At 36.7% G+C, this 16,498-nt stretch overlaps 1 protein-coding gene across 2 annotated transcripts in view; it reads left to right on the top strand.

The window, feature by feature from the left end:
• The window catches only part of BAZ1A (bromodomain adjacent to zinc finger domain 1A), a 100,344-nt gene that overhangs the window by 45,151 nt on the left and 38,695 nt on the right, over nucleotides 1-16,498 (top strand). For both annotated transcript variants that reach the window (NM_001244159.1, XM_013989047.2), the window contains 7 exon segments: nucleotides 2,421-2,508; nucleotides 8,132-8,266; nucleotides 9,028-9,127; nucleotides 10,287-10,453; nucleotides 13,677-13,772; nucleotides 14,462-14,600; nucleotides 16,124-16,270. In NM_001244159.1, coding sequence (NP_001231088.1) covers nucleotides 2,421-2,508; nucleotides 8,132-8,266; nucleotides 9,028-9,127; nucleotides 10,287-10,453; nucleotides 13,677-13,772; nucleotides 14,462-14,600; nucleotides 16,124-16,270 — 872 coding nt within the window.

Below are 16,498 nucleotides of genomic sequence, written 5' to 3' on the forward strand. Positions count from 1 at the left end.
GTGGGTTAAGGATTTGGCCTTGCCGCAAGCTGTGGCTTCATATCCTATGTTGTGGCTGTGGCACAGGCCAGCCGCTGTAGCTCTAATTTGAATCCTAGCCTAAGAACTTCCATGTGCCCTAAAGTGCAGCCTTAAAAAAGAAGAAAAAAAAAAAAAAAAGGATCCTATTTATGAAGTACTTCTCATAAAAGAACTCAATTTTCAAAGCTGAGAAATCACAAATATATCACATTTGTAATATTTTATTCATTAGACTCAAATACCTGATCAATCTCCCATTTCTTAATAAAGTTAAATAATAAAAAGCATCTTTATTTTATTATTTATTTATTTATTTTGCCTTTTAGGGCTGCACTTGCGGCTTATGGAAATTCCCAGGCTAGAGCTCGATTCAGAGCTACAGGCTTAGCAACACAGGATCCATGCCACATCTGCGACCTACACACCACAGGTTATGACAACGCCAGATCCCTCACCCACCGAGTGAGGTCAGAAATTGAACTCCTATCCTCATGGATACTAGCTGGATTCGTTTCCACTGAGCCATGACGGGAATTCCCATAAGTATCTTTAAAAATTCCTGTTTGAGACTTAATCAAAATAGAGAGGCTTTTGATTTAAAAGAAATGGCTCTAGGTTACATTGATATATTTTAGGAAAATCCTATTGTTGCCTGTTAATGTTAGGCTCTTATTCATATGAAAGTAATAGCTGACATTATCAGCCAACTACCAGCTTGCCAGTAAGGAATCAGTCTTGGATTTTGTTTGATGAAAAGTAATTTTACTTATTCTCTCATCTCTTTTGTCCCCCTATATATTCATGATCCAAAGAAAAGTGATAACAATAAAAGTATTGAGTGAATCTTGAGTCAGGTATTACTTTCTGTAAACTACATGGGTGTGTGTATAGTTTTTTGTTTGTTTTTGGGGTCCCATCACTCGTATAAGATCTCTGTAGCATTCTACACTTCATTGTAAATTGAAAAATACCATTTTCAAGCTAATGCTTATAATTTTTCACAGTTTTGAATTTGTTCGGTTAATGGCCTAATGAAGAGTGTAGTTGAAACAACCAAAGTTTTCCTTTTTCATTGTTGAATTTTTCCCCTTTTTTGGTTTTTAGTTCAAGGTGTTTTTTATATAATGTAATTCCCTATTTAGTATTTTTTAGTTTTCTATTTACTTTTTGACGTATAGTAGCACTAACAAGTAGAACTTTCTGCAGTGATAGAAAGGTTATGTGTGTGCTATCCAGTATGATAGGCAAGAGCCACACGTGACTACTGATCACTTGAAATATGGCTAGTAATTGTGAGGAACTCAACTTTTAATTTTATTTAAAAAAAAACACGTGACTAATAGGTGTCATGTAGGACATTACATTTCTTGAGGACCAGTATATTTAGTTAGTAGTCAAAAGATATTTACCTTCTTCTCCTATATGGTACCGGGATACAGCAGTAAACCAAGATCTTTTTTTTTTTCCATATAGTCCTTCCTATAGTCTGGGAAAAGAAACACATTTTGGGGAGGGCCACTACTTAAGAATTCCTCGGAGTTCCCTTTGTGGTACAGCAAAACAAATCCAACTAGGCACCATGAGGTCGAGGATTTGATCCCTGGCCCCGCTCAGCGGGTTAAGGATCCGGTGTTGCTGTGGCTGTGGCTTAGGCCAGCAGCTACAGCTCTAATTAGACCCCTAGCCTGGGAACCTACATATGCTGCTAGTGCAGCCCTAAAAGGACAAAAGACAAAAAAAAAAAAAAAAAAAAAAAAGAATTCCTCTATTGTTTATTTACTCATAAAAGCTTTTAACTTGGCTCTTTCTAGAAATCTATGCATTAAATTCAGTTGAAGCATTTGCTTTCTTTCTAGAAATATTTGTGGATTTTTTGTTTTTTTTTGCTTTTTTTGGTTTTAGTTTATTCTGTTTGTGGTGGTAGTACTGTTGTGATTGCTGTTTTTGAATTTGGAGGCAGGGGAGAATAAAAAATAGAGTATTTTTAGAATCTTAATAATTTAACTCTCTTTAATTTTAATCCCATGAATTTGTTGGCTGCCATACAAGATATTTTAGAATTTAATCAAACCCATATTTAACTCTGTTCACAATATCCATTTGAATGTTGATTTATGTAGTACTCTGTGATAACTGGCAGTCTACTAATTTTAATTATTTTAGGGATATTAATAGTGATACCTCTAGGACTAATCATCTAATTTTACAAAATTTGGTTTACTCTCTGTAGTATGTTTTCCTGAGGTGTTATTTGATTTCTCAGTGGTTCATAAGCAACAAATGAAATGTTCTTTTTCTAGGCTTGAAATTGAGGTTATAGGATTTATAGAGATTATGGAGTTCAGATTGAATTCTTTGATACGAACACTCTCTTCTTTCTCCTCATTTTTCCCCTATAGCCGGAGAAAACATCTGTTTTCTCGTGACAAACTAAAGCTTTTTCTGAAGCAACACTGTGAACCACAAGATGGAGTCATTAAAATTAAGGTAAACAGAACAGTGAAATTATTTGTTGGAAAGAAGAAAAAAGGAAAGTGAGTAGTGTTATAAAGCTGTAACATTGCAGAAATGTTACTCCAAAGTTGGTTGAAAATAACTCTCTTTTTATCTGGAGCCAATTTTAGCAATTTTATTTGTATTTAATTGGATTAAATATTGTTTTTTTTGCAATTGCTAGAATTGCTAGATGGCTTAGATACTTCCACTTTTTTCCTTGTATAAAAAAGATCAGGAGTTCCCATTGTGACTGAGTGGGTAAAGAACCCAACATAATCTATGAGGATGCAGGTTCAATCCCTGGCTTCATAGCGGGTTAAGGATCAGACATTGCCACAAGGTGCGGCATAGGGCATATATGCAGCTCAGCTCCATTGTTGCCATAACTGTGGCGTAGGCTAAAAGCTGCAGCTCCAATTTGACCCTTAGCCCAGGAATTTCCATATGGTACAGGTGCAGCCATAAAAAGGGGGAAAAAAATCAATCAAGACAGATGAGAATAGTTGGAAAACTTGGAAAAAGAAAAGTTGTCACAGTAGAGCAATGGTAATTTTCTTATAGTATCATGCTGGCTGCAAAAAAAGGTTCAAAGAACAATGCTAAAATAGAATCTGCTATAGATGGGGAAGCAATGTATATAAAAAAAGAATATCAGAGATCAGTATACTAAGCAGTTAGAGTATTTTATTCATAACCAGGAAGGAAGGAAAAAAGTCAAGGTCAGAAACCTGACTTTTTTTAATTTTTAAAAATTTTTAAATTTTTTTAATTTTTAAATTTTTTTGCCACACCCACGGTATATGGAAGCTCCCTGGGCCAGGGATTGAATCTAAGCCACAACTGCAACCTACATGGAAGCTGTGGCAATGCCCGATCCTTTAACCACTGCCCTGCACCAGGGATTGAACCCACACCTCCACAGTGACCCTAGCTGCTGCAGTCATATTCTTTTTTTGTGTGTGTGTGATTTTTTCTTCATTTTTTTTTATTACTCAAATGAATTTATCACATCTGTAGTTGTATAATGATCATAACAATCTGATTTCACAGGATTTCCATCCCACAGCCCAGGCACATCCCACCACCCCCCAAACTGTCTCCTCCGGAGACCATAAGTTTTTCAATGTCTGTGATGCAGTCAGATTCTTAACACACTGCACCTAAAACTATTTTTTTTAATGAGTAATATTTGGAGTTCCTTGGTGGCCCAGTGGTTAAGGATCTGGTTTTGTCACTGCTATGGCTCAGTTCACTGCCATAGTACTCTTTTGATCCCTGGCCCATGGAACTTCCACATAGCATGGGCATGGCCCCAAAAATAAATAAAATAGGAGTCTCTGTGATTTAAAAAAAAATGAGAGGAGTTCCCATTGTGGCTCAGTGGGTTAAGAACCTGACTAGTATCCATGAGGATACAGGTTTGATACCTGGCCTCATTCAGTGGGTTAAGGATCTGGTGTTGCTGCAGACTGTGTGGCGGTAGGTCGAGGATGTGGCTTGGATCTGGGCGTGGCTGTGGCTGTGGCTTAGTCTGACAGCTGCAGCTCTGATCATTCCCTAGTCTGAACTTCCATATGTTGCAGGTGTGGCCCTAAAAAGACAAAAAAAAAGAGAGAAATATTTAACTCATATTGGGAGAGAAAGCTTATCTAAGTAAAAAAATAATAGAATGGGTTAGAGAGCTATATGCATGTGTCAGTAATCAGCTACTGTATGCTTAAGATTTGTGCATTTCATTATATGTAAATGTTACATCAAAAGAAAAGATATGAAAAAAGAATATATGAGTATGTGAAACATAACATTTCAAATATCTAGAGACGGAGATAGATTATTTAATAAAACTGGAACACTTGGTTAATTATTTGGAAAAATGAAGGTAGACATAACTTTAAAAAAGACATGAAATAAATTGTAATGTTATTCATACTGAAATACTTAGGAGGAGCAATAGAAAAGAAATGCCAAAGATGAGATTGATTTGACAATATAAATTTATATAAGTTTAGGGAGTTCCTGTCATGGTGCAGCAGAAATGAATCCAACTAGGAACCATGAGGTTCCGGATTTAATCCCTGGCCCCGCTCATTGGGTTAAGGATCCGGAGTTGCTGAGCTGTGGTGTAGGTGGCAGATTTCGACTCAGATCTGGCATTGCTATGGCTGTGGTGTAGGCTGGCAGCTGTAGCTGTAGTTCCAGTTAGACCCCTAGCCTGGGAACCTCCATATCCCATGGGTGTGGCCTTAAAAAGCAAAATAAATAAATAAATAAATATATATACATATATATATATATAGGGTTTTTTTTGCTTTTTTATATAATGATTTTTAAACATTTTTTTGCTTTTTTATATAATATTTTTAAAATTATGTAAGTTTAAAAATGAATAGATTTTAAGGGTAAGTGCTGGAGGAAAAATACTTTAAATGAATACAATGAGGAACTCAAATCAGTTATAAAATATAAGCACCCATTAGAAAAATAGACATAAAAAACTCATCAAAACCAAAAAAAAAAAGAAAAATAGACATGATAAAAATTCAGTGGATGAGGTATAAAAACTTGAAAACACATAAGAACAAAGTCATTATCAGATGACTTTGTTTATTTTATTTATTTGCCTTGATAATTTAAGCATTCTTCTGTCCGTAGCATTGAGTATCAGGTAGTCATGCAAATGATGCTTGCAAAAAGTTAATAATGTAGACACTTGGTGATAAGTAGCTAGAACAGTGCTTGGCACTTGGTAGGCAGCCAGTGAATCAGTGAACAGTTGCATATGTATATTATAAATAGTCAGTTGGCCAGTTCCCCTAATTTACTAAGATCTCTTAACACATTCAATGAACAAAACCAACCTGGTTAGAGAAAAAAAACGGTGGAGGACATCAGCAGTTTTTCACCAAGGAAAATAAAACAGTCAGTAAACATGAAAGGAAGTTCACCTTAATAAATGAAAATTAAGGGAGTTCCCGTAGTGGCGCAGTGGTTAACGAATCCGACTAGGAACCATGAGGTTGCAGGTTCGGTCCCTGCCCTTGCTCAGTGGGTTAACGATGTGGCGTTGCCGTGAGCTGTGGTGTAGGTTGCAGACACCGCTCGGATCCCGCGTTGCTGTGGCTCTGGCGTAGGCCGGTGGCTACAGCTCCGATTCAACCCCTAGCCTGGGAACCTCCATATGCCGAGGGAGCGGCCCAAGAAATAGCAACGACAACAACAACAACAAAAAAAAGAGAGAATAAATGAAAATTAAGATGACAGTGAACATTTTTGTCTTAGAGTATAATGAAAGATGGTAGTAAATATTTTGGTATACTTGCGCACACACCCCCTCCCGCCTTCCAAGACAGCAAAATTTGATACCAGTAGGGTGAGTGTAAACTGTTGTTAGAAGTACCTGCAAGGGAGTTCCTGTTGTGGCACAGCAGAAACAAATCCGAATAGGAACCATGAGGTTGCGGGTTCGATCCCTGGCCTCACTCCGTGGGTTAAGGATCTGGTATTGCCTTGAGCTGTGGTGTAGGTTGCAGACGTGGGTGGCTTAGATCCCGTGTTGCTGTTGTTCTGGCGTAGACTGGCAACTGTAGCTCCAATTTGACCTCTAGCCTGGGAATCTCCATATGCCGCAAGTGTGGCCCTAATAAGCAAAAAAAAAAAAAAAAAAAAAGAGGAAGAAGCAGCAGCAGTGCCTGCTGAAGTGGTATTTTTGTTTATTGTGGGTATTGTATGTGTGAATACGGACATCTTGGCAATTAATATATTGAAACCTATTTTGACCTTTTTAGGGTATATATTTTAGAGGAAACCACCCATTCATACTTAAAGGACAGTTCTCTGTACTCAAGGGTTATCATTTAGGGCAGTAGACAGCCATCTTAATGGAATTTACTTTTAATGTAAAATCTTACTGGATTCTTGATTTACTCTGATGGCCAGAACTGATTAAATTTCAGGTTGTCAAAAGCTATGTTCTACCAAAAATAAAAATATTATGTATAAAATTGAATTCCCTTTAAAAGTATTCCTATTTTGTTAACTGTTTAAATTTTTTATCATTATTTTCTTACACATTTTCTTTGTTTTTGTAAATTGCACATGTTTTTTGGAGAGAAAGAAAAGGCAGTGACTGTTAGACCAAAAATAATCTTAAGAATTGCTAATAAAATTTTTTTAAAAGTCTTGAGTTGAACATGCATAAGAGGTGAACAAGTTCTGAATACAAAGTAAAAGAAGAGAAACTTACATTTAGTAATTATCCTAGAACCACAACACTTCTGACAAAAATGAGGTTGACTTCTCTGAACTTAAATTTTGAGTTGAAACTTGATAGAAATTTATCATTAGTTCTGCTTTTATCCAGACCGACTTCATGTGTTTATTTTTGTTTTTTAGGGCTGTACTTAGAGCATATGGAAGTTCCCGGGCTAGGGGTCGAATTGAAGCCTGCCAGCCCACTCCACAGCCACAGCAACTCTGGATACCAGCCGAGTCTGCAACCTACACCACAGGTCACAGCAGCGCCAGATCCTCGACCCACTGAGTGAGGCCAGGGATAGAACCCGAATCCTTCTGGATATCAGTCGGATTCATTTCCACTGCACCACAAAGGGAACTCCCAGTCCAACTTTAAATAAAGTATTTAAGTATCACTCCAAACCGGGGGGAAATCTAAATGTTCAGCAGTTAAGAAATGACTAAGAAAAAATTAATTCATTTATTTAGTACAGGGGAATTTTTTTTTTTTTTTTTTTTTTTGGTCTTTTGAGACCTGCACCTGTGGCGTATGGAAGTTCCCAGGCCAGGGGTTGAATTGAAGCTGTAGCCGCTAGCCACAGCCACAGCCATTCGGAATCCCAGCTCACGGCAATGCTGGATCCTTAGCTGAGCAAGGCCAGGGATTGAACCCTCGTCCTCACTGATACTAGTCGGGTTTGTTTCCGCTGAGCCACAACAGGAACTCCTGCAGTGAATTTTTAATAGTAAATATAGGGATTATTTATTTACATAGAAAAGTCTCATACAAAATTAGTCAAAAGTGAAGAAAACAAAATTATGGTGTAAATAGGAGTTCCCATCATGGCGCAGCAGAAACGAATTGGACTAGGAACCAGGAAGACACAAGTTCAATCCCTGGCCTCACTCAGTGAGTTAAGGATCTGGCATTGCCGTGAGCTGTGGTGTAGGTCGAAGACGTGGCTCAGATCTGGCATTGCTATGGCTCTGGCTTAGGACAGCAGCAACAGCTCCGATTAGACCCCTGGCCTAGGAACCTCCATATGCCACAGGTGTGGCCCTAAAAAGACACACACAATGAAAAGATTATTTTGTAAATATAATTTTGAAATAGTTTTAGAATTCAAGAAATTATTGAAACATTCTTGAGTATTTTATGGTAAAGTTATCTTTTGAATTGTGATTTTCTTTTTGGTAAAACTGATTAATTATCTAGTTTTTTAAAGGGTCAAGTAATAAAATGTATATAAATACATAATACACATGGAGCTCTAATGTTTTTGACCTGGTTTTTAGCAGTAGTCATATGACGTGTTAGAGCATATCTATATATGGTTTACTTATGTGTCATTATTGTACCCTATGTCTTTTTTAAATGAAGGCATCATCTCTTTCAACATATAAAATAGCAGAACAAGATTTTTCTTATTTCTTCCCTGATGACCCTCCCACATTTATCTTCAGTCCTGCTAACAGGAGAAGAGGGAGACCTCCCAAACGAGTATCTATTAGTCAGGTAAGTAGAGAATTGATAAAAACTACATTATGGCTCTTAATAAAACTAATCAAAATCAAGAGTAGTGTTGACACCCTTCACTCCTTAGCCTGTAGGAAGGAACACATTCCTTAAACTGTGTACTGTGTGTTGGTAACTGTTCTGCAGTGAGGCTTGTAGAAGTATCAGTTGTGAATTAGACATGACTCTTATGCCACAGGGATTTTATATCAAAGTGGAAGCAAGCATATAAGCAAATAGTAAAGCAGGATGACATATGGGGAATAAATTATGGGATTGAAATGTAAAGATCATTTAAAAGGTAAGAGATAATATCACAATTAAGCAGGCTAGATTAATCTCAATAAATAAAGTAAAAATAAACTTTTGACATTGTTTAATATTAACCACAGTTATGTCTGGCATGTCTTTTCTCTGCCTGTGTCTTATTTGATGTCTATACTATCTAGTTTATAAAGTACCCTGGAAGATTTTTTGGTTTTTCTAATGTATACTTTTAAGTCTCCCCTCAAAACAAAACCAGTTGTTTTTCCTGGCTGTTTTTTGTAGTAATTTATAAAACTATAGAATTAGCTACTATTCTCTGTTCTCTGTGTTAAAACTAGAGTTATTAAAGTTCAGTTAGAATAAAACCTTAGTATAAAGTATAATTGCTTTATTCTTACTGTAAGAACAAAGAAGACCATTTGTTTGTAAAAGTTCTGGTTCTACAACTTTAGTTTCTTGTTTTTGTTTATGTTTTTTTGTTTTTTGTTTTTTAGGAGGACACCATTGCTAATAAACAGACTGTTGTAGGTTTTAGGAACAAAGTTACTAAAGAAAGAGAGAAACTTTTGAAACAAGAAGAAATAAAGTCACTGGGTGAGTTTTAACATTCTCTCCAAAAACTGTTTAGTTACAGGAAAGAATATTTCTCTGTTCCCAGGTAGAAGATGTTTCTAAAGTGATGTATTTCTGTGTTTTGTTTTGTTTTGTTTTTCGTTCTTCGTTTTGTGTGGGTTTTTTGGCCCTCACCAGCCTCATGTGGACGTTTCCAGGCCAGGGATCAAACTGGTGACGCAAGCCGCTGCAGAGACAACACTGGATCCTTAATCCATTGCTCCACAGGGAAACTTCTCTGGGTTTTTTTTTTTTTAAGCATAATTTTTTCCCTCAGATAACTGTTGACTTGTGTGATAATTGAGACAGCTCTTCCTCTCGTAAAATAATATTTCAAAGTATAGTATATACCCTGTTAAACTTACCTAATGCAGATTGAGTACAAGTTGGGAGTTTCTAGGGGCTAGAAACTGTTTTGGGCCATTTTGTTTGAGTCATACAGCCTTATAAAACATTGCTTCCCATATGTGACTATATTATATATGAATCACTTGGAAATCTTGTTAAAATGAAGGTTCTAAATTAGTAGGTCTGAAAAAAAAAAAGTGGTTTTTTTTGTTTTTTTTTTTTCTTTATCTTTTTCTTTTAAAGTAGGGGGAGGGAGGAAGTTTCCCTTGTGGCTCAGCAGGAATGTAGTATCCCGACATAGTGTCTGTGAGGATTTGGGTTCCATCCCTGGCCTCGCTCAGTGGATTAGGTGTTGTCACAAGCTGATGTGGCTCAGATAGGTGCCACTGTGGCTACGTCCAATTTGACCCCTAGCCTGGGAACTTCCATAAGCTGCAGGTGCAACCACAAAAGGAAAGAGGGGAAAAGAAACTATATTAGTAGGTTGGCTTGGAGAAGAGATTCTGCATTTCTGACAAGGTAATATCTTGCTACTCATCTGAAGGTCACACTTTGAGTAGCAAGGCTTTTCAAGGCAGGTATATGTTTATCCCACTGCAGTAGTTTGTTTTAAACACAGTCAACTTGCTCTTCCCATTTTAATCACCTGCTCACTCCCCCCAGAATTTGCAACCCCTATGAGTCTCTCTTGATCTCATTTAGCCTTAAGGTATTTCCGGGATTCTTTTGTTACATTAAAAAAATGTATTATTTTTTTACCTTTGTACTGTTCTAAGTTTGACCTTCTCCACAGCTTTTGAAAAGGCTAAATTAAAAAGAGATAAAGCAGATGCTCTAGAGGCAAAGAAAAAAGAAAAAGAAGATAAAGAGAAAAAGAAGGAAGAACTGAAGAAAATTGTGGAAGAAGAGAGAATGAAGAAGAAAGAAGAAAAAGAGAGGCTTAAAATAGAAAGAGAAAAGGTATATTCAAGTATATTAGTTATGCTCTCCACAAATAGTAAATAGTATTTTACATATTTAAATTTATGGTTATTTTCAAATACTTTTATCACTTTTATTCACATTTAGTTGTGTATAGAATGCTGATAAATAGTATTGGTTTATCTCCCTTTCGTACTGGAAAATTTAATGAATGATTTAAGGTTCAACTTACACACATACCTTTATACTTCAAAGCCTCTTCTAAAGTATAATTCTGAAGTTGATTTTCTTCATTATTTAGACTTCCATATTTAGGGAAGACAATGTATGTAAAACTTTCAAAAGTAATAAAATATGTCATTAGAAAAATGCAATAAAATGTGTAATTAATAAGAAATAGTGTAATGTTATTACCTTCCTGGAAGAATAAGGTAACTGTGATAATCAGTATTTCAGCAATTCTTTGATTATAATCTTCAGTGGTAGTTACTCCTTAGAGAATTCTATAGCTGGTTTCTTCTGGAGTCATTGTCATTGGTTCTCCCAGGATAGTCTCAAGTAACCTTAGGCGATCATGTTACACAGTGTGCACATTTAAATTGCATGTATTTCTTGAATTATTTCAGATAGGTCCCTAAGGTGGAGGTGGAGAGTGTTTAATACATGTTTACTCTAGGAAATGTAGAAGAAAAAAAAAAACACTTGTAATCTAGAGATAGCATTAACACTTTGATTAATTTACTTCTAGTCTTTATTCTGGGCCTTCTAGAATAACAGCCAGCATTTATAATTTTGTATTTAGGAGGAGTTCCCATCATGGCGCAGTGGAAATGGATCCGACTATGATCCATGAGGTTGTGGGTTCGATCCCTGGCCATGCTCAATGGGTTGAGGATTCCAGTGTTGCCATGAGCTGTGGTGTAGATCACACATGCGGCTCAGATCTGGCATTGCTGCAGCTGTGGTGTAGGCCCATGGCTGTAGCTCCAATTGGACCCCTGGCCTGGGAACCTCAATGTGCCATGGGTGTGGCCCTAAAAAGCAAAAAAAAAAAAAATATATATATATATATATATATATGTGTGTAATTTTGTATATTTTTTTGTTTAACATTATTGTAAACATTCCTTCATGTTATTAAATTAACTAAGTGGAATTTTTAGCGACTGAATATAACAATCAAATAGATATAAGTAAGCGATTTACAAATTTTTGCTCATAAATAATGGTACTTTATTCATATTTGTGAATAAAAGTCTTTCCTGTTTTTGGATTATGTCTCTTGATAAATTTGTAGAAGTAAAATAATAGGTCAAAGGATAAGAACATTTTTAAAGTTTTCTGTACATGGGGAGCTCCCTTTCGTGGCTCAGCAGTTAATAAACCTGACTAGGATCCATGAGGATGTGGGTTCCATCCTTGGCTCAGTGGATTAACGATCCAGCGTTGCCGTGAGCTGTGGTGTAGGTCACAGACACAGCTTAGGTCCTATGTTGCTGTGGCTGTGGCATAGGCTGGCAGCTGCAGCTCCAATTCGACCCCTAGCGTGGGAACTTCCATATGCTGCAAGTTCGGCCCTAAAAAAAATAAAAAAATAAAAATTCTCTACTTGGACATAAGTATTTGCTTGCCAAATATGTTGTACTTTTTGTGTATCTTAGAAACAAAGAAAATACCCATCTTATACATGGTATAAGAATTAGTTGGGGGAAGGGAGAACTTATTTCAGCAGAACATTCAAAGCACAGTTAATAAGTTCTGTACTACCTTATTTTATGTTAAATTTGATAAGTATACATCTGTTTACTTCAGTGTTGCTAAATTTCCAAGAAAGAATATTAATATGTATTAAACATATAATGTATTAACATGCTTATTGGAAATAATTATAAATAAAAAATTCTTTTACATTCAGCTTTATTAGAGACATTTTAGGGTCAGTATTTATCTTGCAGTTTCAAATACCAGAATCAAGAAATAAGGGTTTCAAAAGACTTACGTGAGCAAAAAGTCCCCAATTGTATTCTAATAATGCTTTTATTTACTGTCCATTCTGTGTCCCCTAGGCTGTTACTCAGATTTAAAAGAGTCTTAAAAACAATGTATTACAAATGTAAGGGGAAGTTTTATTTTAGGTACTCTAATAATTTCTTACCTCTTTAGTTAGGATCTAATTTTTTTTTTTTTTTTTTTTTTTGTCTTTTTAGGGCCATACCCACAGCACATGGAGGTTCCCAGGCTAGGGGTCTAATTGGAGCTACAGCTGCCAGCCTATGCCAGAGCCACAGCAACGCCAGAACCAAGCCAAATCTGTGACCTACACCACAGCTCATGGCAACACTGTATCCTTAACCCACTGAGCAAGGCCAGGGATCAAACCTGCAACCCAATGGTTCCTAGTTGGATTCGTTTCTGCTGTGCCATCATGGCGTTTGCTTTGCTAGTAACAAAAGACACACTCTTGCCAAGTTCATGTGTTCTGAACCATGGATAAAGTGTCCATACCATGAAATAAGGAAAGTTTTGATGTGCCTTGTACCTAAGAGGTGCAACAGAAATTCTGACATCGGCAGTGTCCCTTTTTGACTTAAAAAAGATTGGTCCTTAAAAATGTTCATAATACGTAAATGACTTTCTAAACTTTTTACAATTGTCAGGTTTTTTTTAGCCAAGACTTAAACAATTTAATTAAGTTAAATTAAGTTGAGGGAGAGCTTCTATATGCGGTTAGATTGAAATAATACTTATCCAGGAGCTACTATGCGTTGGACATTTTTTACCTTTGTAGCAGTTCTGCCAGATAGGCATTGTTTTGATCAGTAGTTTTAACACATTAATGTGCATCAAGATCACCAGAAGGGCTTATATCAATTGCTGGGGCCCAATCCCAGAGTTTCTAGGTCAGTAGGTGGGGTAGGTCTAGGGTATCTGTGTTTCTTACTACTTCCCAGGTGATGCTGATGCTGCCTTATACATTTCTTTTTTTTTTTTTTTTTTTTTGTCTTTGGCTTTTCAGGGCCGCACCCATGACATATGAAGCTTCCCAGGCTAGGGTCTAAATGGAGGTGTAGCTGCTGGCCTACACCACAGCCACAGCAATGCATGATCCGAGCCTCATCCGGATTCTTGAGCCACTGAGCGAGGCCAGGGATCAAACCAGCAACCTCATGGTTCCTATTCGGATTTGTTTCTGCTGCACCACAACGGGGAACTCCTGCCTTATAAATTTCTTATAAGAATTTTTATTAACCTTTTGTTTTAGGAAAGAGAGAAATTGCGTGAAGAAAAGAAAAAATATATGGAATACTTAAAACAGTGGAGTAAACCTAGAGAAGACATGGAATGTGATGATCTTAAGGTAAAAGCATGTTATGTGATGTTTCACACACCTGTGTAACAGAGGAAATAGCCACTTAAGCAAGTGTTTTTCTTTAGAGTTCCAAGGTAGCATTGTTAGTATTTTGTAACAAGCTTCAATAATGATTCTTATTCTGTGGAAATAGTTGGTCATCTGTACTATCCTTGATAGCCCAGTAACAACTGGGGCCAGGCATGCATTTAGCTTGATTGCTAGACAAAGATTCTGCCTGTCTCCAGAATAACCAAAATATCCAAACCCAACTCATTCATCTCAGTTTATAAGGAACCATTTCTAAGATAACAGATGGTGAATTAAGTCTGTTTCATATCCTAAGGAAAATACCGCATCAAAAATCATATTGATACAGCTAAGGCCTTGACCTCAGAATTTAGGTTAGGAATCTCTCTTGACTGGAAAGTGTAGTCAGAGGCACACTTCAACCTCAAGTTACATTTTTAGTTTGATGAGGAAGAAGTCCCTAAAGACTGTGATTTAGTAAAGTTGAAATAAAGCCAGGGCATCTATAATTTCAAAAGTTCCAAAAGTGATGACAGTAAACATCCAGGGTTGAGAACTGTATGAAATAATTCTTTACATGAAATAATTCTTATTAGGTAAAGAGTGTATCATATTTACAATTTCCTGTGCTTGGTTCAGATAGTTATATAAATTGTTCAATCTTGCAGGAACTTCCAGAACCAACTCCAGTGAAAACTAGACTACCTCCTGAAATCTTTGGTGATGCTCTGATGGTTTTGGAGTTCCTTAATGCATTTGGGGAGCTTTTCGATCTTCAAGATGAGTTTCCTGAGGGAGTAACCCTAGGCAAGTGCTATTGCTGTGTTATAATTCACCCTAAAATTAGTGGCTTAAAAAAGCAAATTATTTTCTCTCAAAGTTCTGTGGAGTCATTGGACCTAGCTGTTGGGATCTTTCACATGGATATGGTCAGTCTCCAGTAGGGAGCTGGAGTCATCTGAAGGCTCACCTGGTGAGATGTTCATGGTGGCTTATGCACACGCACACGCCTACCTGGTCCCTTGGTACTCTCCACACTGGATGGCCTGCACTTCTTATGTGGCAGCTGAGTGCTCCAAGAGGCCGGAAACAGAAACTGCCAGTTTTCTTGATTACTTCTGCCAAATTCCAGTAGGTGGGCCTGGGGGATTCAAGGAAGTGAAGGAATAGACTACTTCTTGAGAGTGGCATGGTATGTAAGTGCAAGGAGGGAAGGAATTGACATAAGTCATATTTGGAGACAAGTTGTTGTCTACCTTTAATTTTTTATTCTATTTTGCCTCTGTACTTATTCACTATTACTTTGTATTTACATCATTTATAAAAGCTAAATTGGTATGTGAAGGGCTTTAGATCCCATTTTGATATTTAGCTGCCAATAGCAAAATAATTTTCTTGGAATCCAAATAAAGACTCTTAAAGACAGAATTACAGTGCCACTCTTATTTGAGTAAGAGTATATTCTTCAGGAAGGCTTTCACATTCCCTGAATTTCTCTTTATGAGCTAGATGAGGCATGAATCATTGTGCCTTACAGATCCAGAGGTCTAAACATTGTTGGTTTAGGTAAGGTGAATGAGATGAGAAAGATTTATATCTTGAGCATATTAGGATTATAACTGTTGCTGATGATTACCTCTGCTGTGCACTGTTTGGTAAACAGTAATGTCCCACATAGCTATTAAGAACATTGGGACACGAGTTCCCATTGTGGCTCAGTGGAAACGACTAATATCTATGAGGATCCAGGTTCGATCCCTGGTTTTGCTCAGTGGGTTAAGGATCCAGCATTGCCATGAGCTGTGGTGTGGATCACAGACGAGGCTCAGATCTCAAGTTGCTGTGGCTGTGGCGTAGGCCGGTAGCTACAGCTCCGATTCGACCCCTAGCCTGGGAACTTCCATATGCCACAGGTGTGGCCTTAAAACAACAAACAAAAAAAGAACAGTGGGACAACAATAACAAATCTTTTGGCATTGTTATTCAAATGAGAGTAAAATTATAATTTTAATATGTCTTAATTTACATCTCAAATTCAAACCTCAATAAACTATTATATTGATCTCTTGAGACTAATTTGGCTTTCTTTGGATGTGGGGATTTTGGCTTATGATTTTACTGTATTTTACTGATTTATAATTACATTATAAATTATTATAAATTTTTAAAAATTTTTTGCCTTGAATAAACTTGGCTGTACTTTGATAAATGGACACTTAAGAAAATAGTTACACAGGCTGTTGTTGATTAAATTGTTTATTATTCCAGTGGAGTTGTTTTTTCAGTACATGACCAGAACTTTAAATTCATTTTAAACATTTTATTCACAGAAGTGTTAGAGGAAGCTCTTGTAGGAAATGACAGTGAAGGCCCACTATGTGAATTGCTTTTTTTCTTCCTGACTGCCATCTTCCAGGCGATAGCTGAAGAAGAAGAGGAAGTAGCCAAAGAGCAAATAACTGATGCTGACACCAAAGGTCAGAATTAAATATTATTGCTAGCTGATTGTAGCTTTGTAGTGAAACTAATTTTTGAAGGTTATTTTAAAATTAACTTGAATTTATGGTTCAAAATTATGGTTGTTCAAGTTAGTTGATTCTTAAGTCACATACTAACAACACATTATCAGTTTTAGAAAAGCTTTGTTTTAATGAGCTAAAAAATACTGCTCTCCCCCACCCCCCACTCCCTACCCCCACTGCTGC

The sequence above is a fragment of the Sus scrofa genome, chromosome 7 (genome assembly GCF_000003025.6).
Source record: "Sus scrofa isolate TJ Tabasco breed Duroc chromosome 7, Sscrofa11.1, whole genome shotgun sequence".
Lineage (NCBI taxonomy): Eukaryota > Metazoa > Chordata > Mammalia > Artiodactyla > Suidae > Sus > Sus scrofa.